Raw genomic sequence first — 16,080 nt, 5'->3', positions numbered from 1 at the left:
CGACTTGGATTGCTTGTTTCTAGTTTGACCAATTAGTTATACGTCGACATTCATCAACGAAACGCGGTTCAATGTCATCGCTCAACATGATCTCAGTAGTTACTGCAAATGTTAATGCATCGTCAACGATCATTTCATTTCTACGCCACACATTATCTAAGCTAGCATAATAGACCAAAATCTCACGATTCTCGGGAGGAGAATTCGTTTTTTCAAGGACGCTTCCATAATCCAGAATTTCCTCATGAATTGGATAGAATGAGTAAGCGATAGTCAGATTCATGGTAGGCTTTTAGGACCTTGTGCTATGGTTTTCCTCTTCCGAGGGTGTGAATCATTTGCACCAAGAGGTTTGCCACGCTTTTGTGTAGGGGTATATGATTGGCTAGCCGCTAATGTATATGGATCACCAAGATTGACGTCCCGGGCTTCCAGGAGGGCAGTACGTCGTACATTTGGCGCATCTATCTTTGCACGTGTATTCGCAGTTGGAATATATGATCTTGTCACGCATGCTAGATCGATGAAAGCATTTGGTATGCTCTGAAGATCTAATATGCGTTGCATTTCAGTTTCAAACTGAGCGGTGCGGGGATCTAAATGAGACAAAGTGGGATTCGTCCACAATAATTTGCGTCATGCTTCAGGAACAGTGATGTTCTTATCTCCCCCTAACGACGGGAAGACTGTCTTATAGAAGTGACAATCCGCGAAATGAGCGGTAAACAGATCGACAGTCAAAGGTTCTAAGTAACAAATAACTGAAGGATAATCATATTCGATATAGATTCCCATCCTTCGCTGAGGCCCTATTTTTGTACATAAGGGTGGCGAGATCGGCACATATACCGCACAACCAAATACGCGCATATGCAATATGTCGGGTTCGTATCTGGTAACCAACTGAAGGGCACTAAATGGTTATGTCATAACAGGCCTCAGGCAGACCAGCTTTGCTGCGTGCAATATTGCATGGCCCCAAGCAATGATTGGGAGCTTGGTACGTATGACCAACGATCGAGCAATCATTTGTAAGCGCTTAATGAAAGCCTCTGCCAAGTCGTGTTGGGTGTGAACATGGGGTACATGATGTTCAATTTCAACCCCAACCGACGTGCAATAGGCATCAAAAGTTTTAGATATAAATTCTCCAGCATTATCCAATCAAATATATTTGATCACATAATCAGGGTGGTGAACCCTGAGCTTGATAACCTGAGCCAACAGTTTAGAGAATGCAGCGTTCCTTGTGAACAACAAGCACACGTGTGACCAACGCGTGGAAACGTTAACCAAAACCATAAAGCATCTAAATGGTCCGCATGGAGATTGAATCGGTCCACAAATGTCCCCCTGAATCCGTTGCAGAAAAGAGGAGGATTCGAACGAATCTTGTCATAAGAAGGCTTAGTAATAAGCTTTCCCATCGAACATGTTTGACATGCGATTCCTTGGATCGAACCTAAACTTCGGGTTAGTGGATGCCCGTGTGAAGATTTGAGGATACGGCGCATCGCTATTCATCTAGGATGTCCCAAACGTTCAAGCCAAAGTGTAATTTCGTGTGCAGTCCCAGTAGTAGGGCCAGCCATATAGTGGTATTCTATAGGGCATGTGGTTGTAGTATATAAACCACTCGGGGTACACTCCATCTTCTCTAGAATACGCTTTTGGCCATATTCGTAGGAAGTTATGCATAAAAATTCAACTCCGTTTTCTACGTGGGTTTTAGCATGGTAATTGTTATCTCTAATGTCCTTGAAACTTAACAACGTTCTTCCAGAACGTGGAGACTAGAGTGCCTCAGAAATGGTCAAGATTGTACCATTGAACAACATTATACGTGTCTTACTGTATCCTTATATCAGGTTGGATGGGCCTAAGAGGGTTCTCAGAGGTGCATTCTTAGGTATGACATTAGTGAAATAGATGCGTTCACGCAAAAAGGTATGCATGATTGCACTATTTGCCAAACAACTAACTTTCCCACTAGTCATACCTAGAATGAAAAATTAATTTGAATTGGTCACATGCATAAAAGTTTTGAAAACAAATATCAATTCAAAATAATTTCATTTATCCAAGGATTAAAAACTTAATATCCAAAACAAATCACCAACTAATAATCCAAATATAAAAGGAAAATTGTTCAAAAATCAACCAAAAACAAAGGAGGGGTTCGGCCACTAGGTGGACTTCGGCCCTATTTGTCTTATCTGAACTAAAAATAAGTCTATGTCTAAGATTCTAATCTTCCATAGGAGTGGTATCCTCCTGAAAATCAGAAACCTCCATCTTTGTAGTCTCTGATTCGTCCACTTGCATGAAGTTTGATTCAAAATTCTTACGATGAGAATGATATTCATCTATAACCTTCTTGGGAGTTCGGCAAACACGGGACCAATGGTCCTTTGAACCATAGTGATAGCACATGTCCGCATCCATGGTTTCAGGTGTTTTGCCCTTATTCTTGAAGTTCGGGGCCTTGGGGAGGGGTGAGGTTTGGTTGTTTCTGGGCTTTGTTTCCTCCCTTAGATGGGCTTTGACTCTGTTGACCTTGGTGGGATGGCTTCTGGCCGCTCCTACCACACCTCTTTTGGCGTTTTGGGTGTTAGTTGGTGCTATAATGTGCTTCAGGCACAACAGTTGCCCCAGTAGGTCTAGCTTGATGATTCTTCATCAACAACTGGCTTTGCTTTTCAGCGAGAAGTAAAACAGAGATCAAATCCGAGAACTTAGTGAACTTCTGAGCTTTATATTGTAGATGCATGACAATATTAGAAGCAGAGAAAGTCGAATAAGTATTCTCTAGGAGATCCTCTTCAGTCAAAGTTTCATTGCAAAACATGAGAAGTGATCGGATTCGACAAACTTCAGAATTATATTCATTCACAGACTTAAAGTCTTGGAAGCGCAAGTGCTGCCAATTGTGTCTTGCTTCAGGCAAGAATGTATCATTTTGGTGATCAAAACGATCAGCCAAAGCAACCCATAATGCACGTGGATCCTCCTCAACAAGATATTCAGTTTGCAGAGCATCATGAATATGTCTTCGGATGAAGATCATAGCAGTGGGTTTTTCAGCTTCGCCAATAGGCTCGTCCGTTTCTTTTTCAATAGCAGGACGCAAGTTCGTTGCAGTGAGGTAGAGCTTTACATCTTGGACCCACTTGAGGTAGTTCATTCCAGAGACCTCCAAAGTGGTAAAGTCGAGTTTGTTCAAATTCGACATGTTCCTATCACAAAATAGATGGACAAGATGTGGTCAGTGTAATGGAGAAAAATCAATCTATTCATGTAGGAGTAGAACATACAGGCTCTAATAGACATGATTTGGTTTAATTTTGCATGAAAAAACTTCGGGTTTTCATGGGTGATGTGTTTAAATGAAAAACTTTAGGTTTTCAAACAACGCATGTTTATAAGAAACTTCAGGTTTCAAAATAATTATGAACTTCAGGTTCATATATTCCTGCAGGCAAACACAAATATATATATATATATATATATATATATATATATATATATGCAAACAAATACGCAACAAGAATATTCAAAAATATAAAATTTAGGTTTACAATTATAATTGAATTTTAATTATTTGGACTTCAGACCAAATTAAAGTGCGGGTGAAAAAATATAAAACCCATTGGGCCTAAAATAATTAGGTGAATAAAACTCGGGGCCCAAAAGAAATGCATAAGCCCACAAGGTGGCTTAATAAAATGGGTGCCATGCTTCCTAGACCCCAAAATTGGGCTAGGGATCTCGGGTCTAGGCTGCAAGCCTACGGGGAGAGACAGGACATAGGGTTAAGTTGCTGCAGGCATGCCCAGAGAAAAAAACATACGGGTCGCTGCAGGCGAGCCCAAAACAAAATTTATTTTGTCTTGTTTTTTTTTTCTTTTCTGTTTTTATATATGTAGGCTGGGGAAAATTGGGCCAAAATAAATGTTATGGGCTGTAAGATGCAGGCCAAAAACAGATTGAGGTTTGAGGGTTAGGCCGAGAAAGGGCCTAAAGGGCTGCGGGTCATACATCCCAACCATGCTGGGTGTGATTGGCTGGGGAAAACACCGGGTTTGGTTCACGGCGCCGCATTAGGTGGTTGGCTTTGGGACAACGATGCTTGGGGTGAGTCCATGGGTCGTCAAATACTTCAAATATGAACAGAAATTTGAAAAAAAATCTCGACATTCGATGTAAAACCCTAGAAATTCGAATCGGATTTAGATAAATTCCGACGAGATTCGAGAATCTCGGTTAATTGGTGTCGATGACGAGCTTCAGGCAGTCAAACATGGTGACCCGAGTTGTGAGGATGGGCTACAGGCCATCCTGCGATTGGGGAAGACACCATGAAAGACGTTGGGGTCGCTGGGTTTTCAGTCTTGGAGTCTTCGGCTCCGGCTTTGGGACTCAGTGTGGCCATCCCAGCTTTAGGCTTGGTTGAAGGCGCAAGGTCATGGGTTCAAAAAACCCAAACCGTGATTCCCAATCACAAAAAATTGTTTTTTTTTTTTTTTTTTTCAATTCATACATAATTCAATTATATGCATATTCAATTTAATTATATGCATATGTAAAACAATAATATGTTAATTGAATTCAATTTGATGCATATACAAATATATTTGATGCAATTCATGGCAAATATCAAATTCACATAATTCAACAATTATGACTATGAGGTATACACAATTTATGTAGAATCTAAAATTCGTAAAACGTAAAGTTGAGTCATGCATCGTGATGAATGTTCATGCTATCAAGGCTGCAAAAATATCGAGATAAAAATCGTTGTTTTGAACGAACCTGGTTGCGTGATGATATGGAGGAACTGGTTTGATGCAGAAAAATTCTTCAACGTCAGATTCCTAAGCGCAGCGGTAGGAGCGTGTTGATAACGTGTTTTGGTCTATTTTATCAGACAAGGAGAGAGGGCCGGCTGCAAGGAGAAGAGAGAGAGAGAGATGTGTTTGTAGAATTGTAGAGGAATGTGTGTATTGTTATCTCTCCTACATTGTGCCTTTATTTATAGTAATAGAAGGAGAGAAGATATTCCTTCTTCCCCAAGGAATACAAGATAAAATAGGAAAGGATAACTAGAATAAAATCTAATCTAGGATTTACAAAACATACTTAAACTAGGAATGTTTATAACATTATTTTTAATTTATAACATTTTTAATTTGTATTCATTTTTTAATTTGTACTTATTCTCTTTTTAATCTTAATTTGTACTCATATATTTAATTTCTTTTTTGCCATTTTTTTAAACTTAAAACTTTTATTTGTACCCTAATTTTTAAAATCATTTATTGCACCCAAGATTTTAAAATTTGATATGTACTCCAAATCAGGCTGCTAACTAAGTATATTTAATGCAAATTCGTGGGATTTTATCACCCATTACTTCAAATGTTGTTCCATGCTGTTTTAAGGTGTTTTTAAGTTGTTTTAGAGTGTTTTATTATGTTTTGTTTTTATAACTCCGAAAATCACATAAAAATTTGAAAAATATGTTTTGAAAAGCCTAAAAAGAGTGTTTTGAGTCGTTTTTGTGTGTTTGTGTCTTAGGGTACCTTCCAACACAATGATGAGGATTTAGTTTTAAATTACATGACTATTATAGAATGTTGTAAACATGACTGGAAGATGATTTATGCTTTGGTTTATGCTTGGTTATGGTTATAGCTTATGAATTCGCATGTAATTACAAAGAGAAAATCTGTTTTTGTAACATGCGTGAACGAAGGAACTTAAACTAAAGCTACATCCTTGTGAGACTTGAGCCTATAACGTTCTTTGGAGAGTATAAATCTGTGATTTCTTGTTTTCTAAAAGTCGTTGCATGATCTCATCATTCTTTGCTTGGTTGCTACTTGGAATGCATTTCATTATAGTTCCAAATACTAGAACTCATGCCCAATTCATTCAAACTCCACATATTGAATACATAACATCAAGATAGAAGTTGAGGGTTGTAACGGGGCTAAGGGTAATGGTTTAACAAAGAAAGGTAAAGTAAAACAAAGGTTCTTAAAGTAATAGGAAGCGAAGTGATGAAATTGACACTTAAACTCACTTTTAATGGCAGAAATCAACTTTTAAACACAAGGGAAGATTCATGCAACAACTAGGGTCAAATTCACTCTTTTGGACCCTTCCTTCAATAACCAATGCTTGTGAGATCATTCTCACTTATTTTTTTCAACTCTCTTTTTTTTTTTTCTTTTCAACAATTTTTTCTTTATTTCATTCTTTGGCCGTGCCCTATTATCTTTCCCCACACTTATTTTCTGCAGTATATTGATCAAAAGGAGTTCATTCTAAGTCATGCTTCACTATCCTTTAAGAACAAGGGGTTAACAAAGAAAATAAGCTTGAAAAGGCTCAAAAGGGTTAAAACTTACAACAAATATTTGATAGGAGCATATTCATGCGACTTAAATGGCTTGTTCTCGTGCATTTACGTTATGTTTCTTTAGTTATTTTAGTACTTTAAGCTATTTTCGTGTGTTTGTAGGTTCTAAGGGCCTAGGGAGCAAGAAAGTGCATTTTGAGGCTATTTGGAGCATTTTTGGGCATGGATTGGATAGCTTATCCATGGAGCCAAAGTTTGGACGAATTTGAAGGCCTTATTTTCACTTTGGACATAAAACAAAGGGCCTAGCCCATTCTCTCTTAAACCAACCCCAAGGCCATGCATTTCCTTCCAATTCCAAAACCCACAATCACTTCAAAAGCCATGCAAATCCATATTCAACACCTTAAACTACAACCATGCATCATTACACCACCTTCTCCATCTTTATTCCACATATAATTCACCTTAGCTATCACATTCACACACATGCAATTACAAAACATCATCATAACCCACCTACAACCCACCTACAACCCACCTACAATCCACCTAATTCACAAAGCTTTTCCCAACAAACAATTTCACCAAACACATGCACCCAAAACCTTCAATGCCGTGGGGTCCCAATTGCAGCCACATTCTCACCCACTCTCTCCCTATATAAACCACACACACTTCATTCATTTGGCATTCATTCACTCCCCACTCCATCTCTCCATTTCTCACACCACAACTAACACAAACACTTCCCCTTAGAATCCAAAACCGTGAGTCCCCCTTACACCACTCCTCATCCATTTCCATCTCTTCCCTATTAATCCAAACACCACTCCCCAAACCATTCACACCATCAAACTATCCTTAGACCTTGTGCTACAACAACGAGGAAGAGAAGAGTGCCTAAACGTTCATACAATTCAAGTTTGAGTTGTTGGAATGTTTAGGTGTTTCTTTGATTTCAATGTTTAAATTCAATTCTCTTTGTTTGTACGTATGAGGAATGGAAGAGAAGAGTGCCTAAACGTTCATACAATTCAAGTTTGAGTTGTTGGAATGTTTAGGTATTTCTTTGATTTCAAAGTTATAATAAACTAAACCCCCTTTAGCTAGGGGGTGATTCGAAATATATGTTTATGCTTGCATTTTGATTTGATTAATTCTAATTGCGTTTCATAAGTTGTGGATTCAATTTGTTTAACCGTTTGAATGAATATGACGCTAGAATATAAGTGAGTTTCACCTAATAGTTACGAACTTATATTCACAAGTAGTGGAGGTTGCTTATAAACAATCGCGTTAAATGAATTCTTGGCATAAGTTTCATGCGTATTCCATAGTAACGAATGCCTCGTCAACACTTAAAGTTTTCATGATGCTTAATGATCTTTGATTGTATCTTTATTGTGCTTTTCACGTAAAGGACTTTTGGAGAATGTTGTGAATTGCGTTGCGCTAACCCATCCAATTCATTAACTTAAGGAAAACTTGACGGTTAATTTAAGCGGACCTAATTGACCCGGGGCGTTGAGAATTAATGATTTGTTGAAATGCAATTGGAAATCGTTTTATTATGCAAGTATAACTTATGTGGAGATGAACCCCGTAGCTAACTTTCCATCCATTCAATTCCATCCATTTGTTCTTTCTTTTCTTGTTTCTGTTTTCATGTTTAATTTAACTTGTTGTTCAATTATGTTAAACATGTGAAACTAATTTCTTTTTTTAGTTAGAGGCGAATTTGAAGCCATGGACATATGTTGGTTATGATTTGATTTACTCCAGTTATGAATTCATGAACTTTAGATGTGGGTTACTTTTCTGTTTTGATTAAGAACTTGTTTATGTATGTGGGTTGAGGGTCGACACTTAATTTGCATGCCTAAAACTTGATGCTAGGATATAAGGGAATTTCACCTAATCGTTATGAACTTATATTCATGAGTAGTAAAAATCGCTAGTCACGATTGTGTTTAGTAAACCCTAGGCTGGATTAACATGCGTATCCCATAGTTATGAATGCCTAGTCGATGTTTATGATTTCCGTTGAACTTAATGATCTTTGTTGAATGTCTCTATCATGCGTATTCCATGTGAGAGACTTTGATTAGGAATAATTTGGTTGTAATGCGTATCCCATTCAATCCAATGAATCTAGGGAACTCTGAAGGTTAATTTAAGCGGACCTAATTAACTTGGAGCATTGTCATTCATCGTTTGTTGAAGTCATAACTGGGAGTCAAATTATATGCTTATGTTCATGTGTGGATAAGGAACTCTCTAACTAGTTTTTCATCATTCTATTTCATTAATTTCGTTTTTAGAATCTGTTTTAATTCCAAGTTTCTGTTTTAGTTTAAATTCATCCAAAACCAATCCCCCATTTATTTTAAAGTGTTAGATTAGTTAGAAATACATTTATTTTGTGTTTTTACGTTTTTGAGTCAAATCCAAGTGATTAACAATCCCTCCTAATCCCCGGTCCAGAACGATCCCTACTTATACATATACTACAATTTGACGAAAAGAGGGTTAATTTGTGTGCGTATAAATTCTCGCATCAGCTGCAAGTACATTTTGTGGGTACTTAACATTTTTTTCCTTTCGATATTGAAATTGGTAGATTTTTTTTTTAACAAAAATCAGATTGCTACATTCTTTTGACACGGATAACGTGTAGGGGTGAGTACATTTTTTGATATTGTGAACTATAAAGGGTGAGATTAGTTTTTACATCTTACAAATTGTGAGTTTTAAATAATATCCCATATTTTCAATAAAATAAAAAAGAAGAAAGAATATCCCATAAAATGGGGAGTTATATATTTCATAAGTTGTTACTTTTATAAAAAAATTAACATGGAAATATATGACATTGATATTGATATACTAAGGCGTACAAAGTCTCCTTTAATTTAAAATTGAAAATAAGTTAACTTATAAACAAATTATAATATAGTGCCATAACCGTCTCATACTCATTATGTAGATGAGTTTAATCAAATTAATTTGTTTGTGTGTTTGTGTATATATATCTATTATCATATATAAGTTTATTGGTTATGGTATGTGATGATCTCATCAGTTTTAACATTGTGCTATGAGTCATTTTGACTTGGAATTTCTCAAATTGAGTCATCGTGTATTGTGAGGATCAATTACACACGCAGCATGCTCATCATATAATACACGTACACACACACACACACACACACACACACATTCTCTGATGATGATGATGGATACAGAAGCGCCTGGGACACGGATAGGTTGTTGGATTGTCATATGTGTACGGAAACTTTAACAAAAAACTTCCGGTACTGTTTATTTTAACGAAAAATCATATTTTTACACTAAAATGTCAATCCTGGTACTATTCATTTTAACATTTATTTTGTCTTTATCATTAAAACTCAAAGTTTTCAAATCTTTCTCATTAGTTTTTCTTATTCTTAATAATGCCTCATGTTTAATATTTAGGTTCCATCTGCTACAATGAAGCCAAAACATCCAGCATTCGACTAATTAATTTTCAATAATCCACCCTAATATTGAAGAAACACATTAGAGAATAGAGATACAAGTATAATTTACGTTATTTATATGTATAGTTCAGCTTTCAAAGTCACAAGAAAAACAGTGCTTGATACAATGGGGAGTCCTACAAGCATATTAAGGCCTCAATAGAGAGGATTAGCGTGAATAGTACTGATAGACATTTTGAAGGAAAACATGGACGACAACCCATTAAAAAAACCTTTGAGAGCTGCATTAATCAGCATCCAAAGTAATTATAATGGGCAAAATTATCATGAGCACGTCCAAAACGAAATTAAAAACATATTCAACCTCAGTAATTATTTTCTAGTACCCTTAATTAATTGCACACACTAGAGTATAGGTCCCCAATACTCTTTAAGTCGTAGCTCGAAGGAGAGGTGAGTGAGGCATTGGTGAATGAGGAGACATCATACGTGGTGACATAACACTAACACCTTCCTGCTCAAACCTTCTGGATGATGATGAAAAGCTCAGCCTTAGATTGCTCTGCCAACGCTTCTTAGGACTTTTCACTTGTGCTTGTTCTTGAGCTTTCTTTCCTTGCCCTACAAATGCCCTAATCCTTTTGAGTGCAACTTCCACTGTGTCATCATCCATGTTGGCGAAGCAAACCCTAAACCAACCAGGCTCGACACATTTAAACGAAGAGCCCGGAGAAACGTTGAGCTTCACTTCATTAACGATTACACGCCACAACACCATTTCGCCATCAAACGTTTGATCTTTCAATAGCCTCCTTAAGTCCATCCAACAGAAAAGGCCGGCATTGCTCTTCAAGCAGTTGATTCCCACTTCCTCAAGCCCATCAGTGAAGACCCCGTGCCTCTTTGCGAGCCTTTTTGCGCTTGTGGTGAGGAACTTCTCGACAAAATCTTCGTCCGAAAGCATGGACGCAAGCATGTGCTGAGTTTGGGATGAGACCAGCCCAAAACTTGACATTTTTCGGCCAATGTTCACCACGTCATCGTTGTAGGAGTAAACGATGCCGACTCTCAATCCCGGGAACCCCATGTCCTTGGACAAACTGTAGACAATGTGGATTAGGTTGGGGTTGCAATTCATGTTTTGTATAACCTCGGTGATGCATGTGAATTTTGGGGAGCTGAAGACTGTGGCTGCATAGATTTCATCACAAACCAAGTGAATGTTCTTTTGGTTTATAAATGTGACAAGGCTTTCAAGTGTGTCTTTGTCTAGGGTTGTGCCTAATGGATTTGATGGGTTTGTTATGATCAAGCCCTTGACATTGATGTTGTTGTTTTGGGCTTTTTCATAAGCTGCTTCCAGTGCTTCCTTGGTTATTTTGAAATTGTTGGAGCTATCACAATCGACCGGGACAATTTGGACTCCAGTTCTCCATCCGAGGTCTCGGTAAAATCTGCAATTAGACACATCAAATGTTAATTAATTATTAATGAAACTAATTCAATCCATATATTAAGCTTCTAAATTAGCTTGGTGACTTGTAACTAGCAATTTCTTCATAATTTGTACATATGGATATATGAAAATGAGACTAGCCCACTGAGCATATCAAGTTTGGTAAGCACTATATGAGAACGGAAATTGAAGCTAATTAGAGAATTTTAACATTACGGTATAAAGATTAAGACTTTAAACAATTAAATCTTAGAAGGAAACGAAGTTGGAGTTTTGCCTAAACATCCAGTTGTAACTACACAGACTAATCTGATTTGAATTATCATCCAATGTGAATGTATAGTTGAGGATTGATGCGTATGGCTTGATCTTATAGTAAATTTCAACTATGGAGTTAAAAGTCTTAACTAGTTCTTATGATATACATTAACAATACTGTATGTGATCGTTAGGGCTAAGTATAGAATGATGAGTAAGTGTGAGTGAGATTCAAAATTAGAAACCTTTCTATAAATATAAAAGAAAAGTATGTGATCTCAACCGAATTTATTGAACTATAATCCTTATTTATACTTGATTATGATTCTAAACACGCGTTTCAGATATGAAAAATTCTGTGACCAAAACATTATTTAAAAAAGTAAAGAAAATATTACAACTCTCTCTATCTCAGTTGGACCAAATCTGTTGACCTTCAATATAAAAACCCAAATATATTTATCTTAAGGATTTCAAAACCCCTGTGGTCAAGTCCATGACTTGGACTCCACAAGTTTCTTTCTACCAAATTCTTAAACCTACTACTGTATTTTTTGTACAAATTAAAACACGCGTAGTCAACCAAACGCTTGAAAAGAAAAATAGTGCTAATTGGGAAATTAAGTACTCAACTATTCGGCACGGTATATAATTAATTAGCAACGTACGTACGTAAACGTAAATAATTAAAAAACAATATGTGAAATGAAAGACATAGAAGAAGCATCACGTACGCTGGATAGTACGGTGAGGGGATAAGGAAAGCATCGCCGCGGTTGGCCAAACAGAACATGACCAGCTCATTTGCTCCGGTGGCTCCTCCACTCATAACTACGCGATGAGGATCAAATGTGACTCTACCACCTCTTGCTTTCGACATGAACGTAGCAATGGCCTGAAAAATAATTAAGATCATGCAAGTTGATTATAATGGCAATTACTGAATAATTGATTTCCATGGACCATGCCATGCATGCATATGTGTATGTATACCTGTCTGAACTCTGGTAAGCCATGATAGTCTTGAAAATTGGCCACGCTTCTGAACTTCTCAATTCCTTCAGCAGTGCAAATAGAGGCTTTGGGATTTTTTCTAATCCACTCTTCAACCAAGTCGAAGGAAAGCTGAAACAGACAAAGTAAAACCATGCATTTTGTTAGCTTAATTTCTTCTTAACTCTAACGTAATTATGTATAATACAACATAGTCACAGTTGAGGCTTGTAGCTCAAGTGGTAGTGAATATTTTGTCCGACTTCAAAATCCCTCGCCCCCTTAATCACCTTATAACTGAAAAAAACTAAAACGGGAAGAAGAAAAATAACGTAGTGCAAACCTGATTTTCTGCCAGACCCATCTGGATAACTCCTTCAGGATTTTCAGTTAGGTGAAATGGGTTTTGATCGTACGCCTTCCATCCGTCGAAGTACGGCGAGTTCTCACCATGTTTTTCATTGGTTGCAATCCTGGATAACAGTAAGCGATTCTCACTTGCAGATGAGGCCATTTTCTTGGTGCCAAAGAACACACAAGCTATATAGCTGGAGGGAATGATTATACTACTGGAAGTCTGGAACGACAGTAGTGCTTATGTTTTTTAAACAATGAAGTGTGAAGCAAAGGGTAAGGCAATTGTAGATTTATAGGCAGTAGAAGATTGAATGGCAAGCTGCACAGGAAGCAAAATTTGATTGAAAAGTCCACTTCAAAATTCAAATGTAGAAAAACCGACCCATAAGAAAGGAAATAACAGAATTTAATTGTGCCAGCGTTGGTCAATGAGTCGTAATTGCTTGCGTGTTGTACATCATATCGAACCATCAAGCATGTAAAAACTTGCACAGCCACGTGTACACCGGCAGTGTACCTCTTGGTGGTCCTCATACATCACCTTTCATGAAACATTCCTATAACTCATCACTTTTTTCTCAATTGACATGCCACACGGTAATATTGTAACAAATAATGTTAAGGAGATTAAATTTGTAATTAAAATTTTATAAACTAAATGACATGAAAGTTAGTGATTGAATTATTACTTAATTGTTGATAAACATACTCATTTTCTATTGGTGATACATCATTTGGTTTGCAAATTTTATCTACAAATTGAATCTCCATAGCATTTCTCTATCATCACACAACAATATATCATTTAATCAAATAAGGGCTTATCTCAACTTCATTTGTTTCTAATAAATAAAATACTAACATGTATACAGACACATCATTGATGGTTCTTTTTATGTATATAAAAAGTTGTTTTTCATTTTTCTATTAGTTAGGTATTTGCTTTTGTGTTAATTTTTTCTTCAATGGATGTGTTATGTTTCTAGGAATGAAGCTTCCCCGAAGCACCATGGAAGAAAGAATGAAGATTTTGGTGCTGACTGAAAGCATATAGTTAGAAGTTAGAACTTTGGAATTTGGTCGGTTTTGGACTTGTGCACCAAGAGTAGTAAATGCACAAGACTCACACATTATTAGGACTTCAAATCTAAAGGGTATTACTATTTCCTTGAGGTTTCCTTTTCCTCCACGGTTGCTTTGTGAGATACTAATTTGGTCTCCACGTTAATGTGCTCCATTGCATTACTTTGCCATCTTTTCTAAAATTACTAATTAAATCCCTCGTGTACTCAAATGGGAATGCAATTAAATACCTCATAAATAGTTGGAAAACCGACTTATATCATGATCCTGCCAAAAATAGCTGATGAGAAGTGAGGACATCTCAGAAAATGTACTTTCCGGCCCCCTAACCTTTTGTTGTAATATTTCACGCGGTGGTCTCTGGTAGTACCGAAAAGCCAAGCAAATCAAAAAGGTGGTTTGTGTACTGTGGGAGGGTGGAGAAGGTTGCTTCTTATTACTCTATAAGGGTGGTACAAATTTCAAATTTTAGATTTAAAAGATAAAACATACACCCCGGAAGTGGTATAGCACCAACTAAAGGCGATGATTGTGTATTTTGACTTTAGCGCAAACACTCACTCGTATTAGTCATTGATTTGAAGCATCCCTTTCACATTTGCTAACGTATGTATTGGTTTGCATGACTGTACGTAGCTAGGTACTTGAGATATTACTAATTTTCATTGTTATACGTATGTATTGGTTTGCTGTATAATAGTATAATTTCAACTTTTTATGTTACTTAACTACCTTTCGAATCATTCACTCAAATCATTTCCGTATCACACTTTTAAACATTATGTTACATTATATTTCTGAGACTATCGAAATGTATACATTCAAATATGAGTTTATGTAATCAACGATGAAATAAGATACAACATATAATTGAATGGTTTTACTACAAATTGCATCAAAAGTTTTTATTATAAAATCTAATCACACACCTGCTGTACCCACATCTCTTTAATAAGACCATTTATCCGTTTTGTAATTCCATTACACTATGTTTGGATGAGGGAAATAAACTTAGAATTTGGATAAAAGTATGAATTTATAAATTGACATACACCAATTTCCTTGTTTGAATTCATAAACATAGAAATTTAGAATTTCCACGTGGAAAAAAAAAATTTGGAATTTGGGACCCTCAATTCCCAAGTTTAAATTTCATGTAAATAGGTGACATTTTTCAATTTCTATGATTGAGAGTTTAAAAATAACAAATTTCGTATTCAATTCCATTGTTCTTTTAGGTTAACCAAACAAGAAAATTCACAAATTTTAGAAAATAAAATCTCGTCATTTCAATTTCCGTCATTCTAAATTTTTTTTAGTAATCTTAAATTTCTTCATCCAAATATAGTGTTAGAAAAACCAAAATTCATTTTAATACTCTAAGACTATGTTTGAACGAAGGAAATAAACTTGAAATTTTGATAAAAGTCAGAATTTATAAATTGACATGCACTGATTCATTTGTTTAGATTCATAAACATAAAAATTTATGTGAGTGTAGTCAATTTGGATTTCATAGGATTTTAATAGATTTTGTTAAAGAACAGATTTTAAAGGATTTTAATAGATTCTAAAATTAAATATGGATTTTGAAAGATTTATATGAATTTCCATTATAGATTTCTATGGATTGTATGAACTTCTTTCATGGATTTCTTAGGATTTGTGTGGACTTTTTTCATGGATTTTTATCAAAGTTAGAAGTGGCTAATTAATATATTTCTTCCCCAATTTTTATCGAATCACATCTCATAACATATTGACCCAAAGCCTCAGTATCATCAAATTCATGTCAAAAATTGCCACAACATTACATAAATTATACGAAAAGCAATTAAAACCAAAAGAGACTTCATTAGACGAAAAGTGGAGGAAAAAAAATCAGCCAATTCGTCAGATACTTCTTTGAGGCATTTAAACAAATAGCTAGTAGGACAAAATTGCATAACCCTAGTTCACCAAACCAGTAAAGGGAATTCCGGTAAAACAATTTCTTTCCACTTTCTGATTAAACAAAAACAAACCCAATTGCCATTTTCACGTATTGAATCCAGATCAAAACGAAAAACCAAAATTTTTTC

The 16,080-nt window shown here is 36.1% G+C and overlaps 1 protein-coding gene and 1 pseudogene across 1 annotated transcript; both read right to left on the bottom strand.

The window, feature by feature from the left end:
- Positions 1-2,247: 2,247 nt before the first annotated feature.
- LOC137719797 (uncharacterized) lies at positions 2,248-3,232 on the bottom strand (annotated as a pseudogene).
- A 6,707-nt stretch (positions 3,233-9,939) lies between these two features.
- On the bottom strand, positions 9,940-13,232 carry LOC137720590 (1-aminocyclopropane-1-carboxylate synthase 1). Its single transcript, XM_068459681.2, has 4 exons — positions 12,903-13,232; positions 12,560-12,691; positions 12,301-12,461; positions 9,940-11,306 (listed from the first exon to the last, which is right to left on the bottom strand). Exons 1-4 carry the CDS (start codon positions 13,071-13,073, stop codon positions 10,283-10,285), a joined length of 1,488 nt encoding a protein of 495 aa, XP_068315782.1. The 5' UTR covers positions 13,074-13,232; the 3' UTR covers positions 9,940-10,282.
- Between the last annotated feature and the right edge of the window lie 2,848 nt (positions 13,233-16,080).

Source organism: Pyrus communis, chromosome 1 (genome assembly GCF_041283825.1).
Source record: "Pyrus communis isolate YQ-2024b chromosome 1, ASM4128382v1, whole genome shotgun sequence".
NCBI classification, from domain to species: Eukaryota; Viridiplantae; Streptophyta; class Magnoliopsida; order Rosales; family Rosaceae; genus Pyrus; species Pyrus communis.
This window is presented reverse-complemented; position numbering and strand designations above follow the sequence as displayed.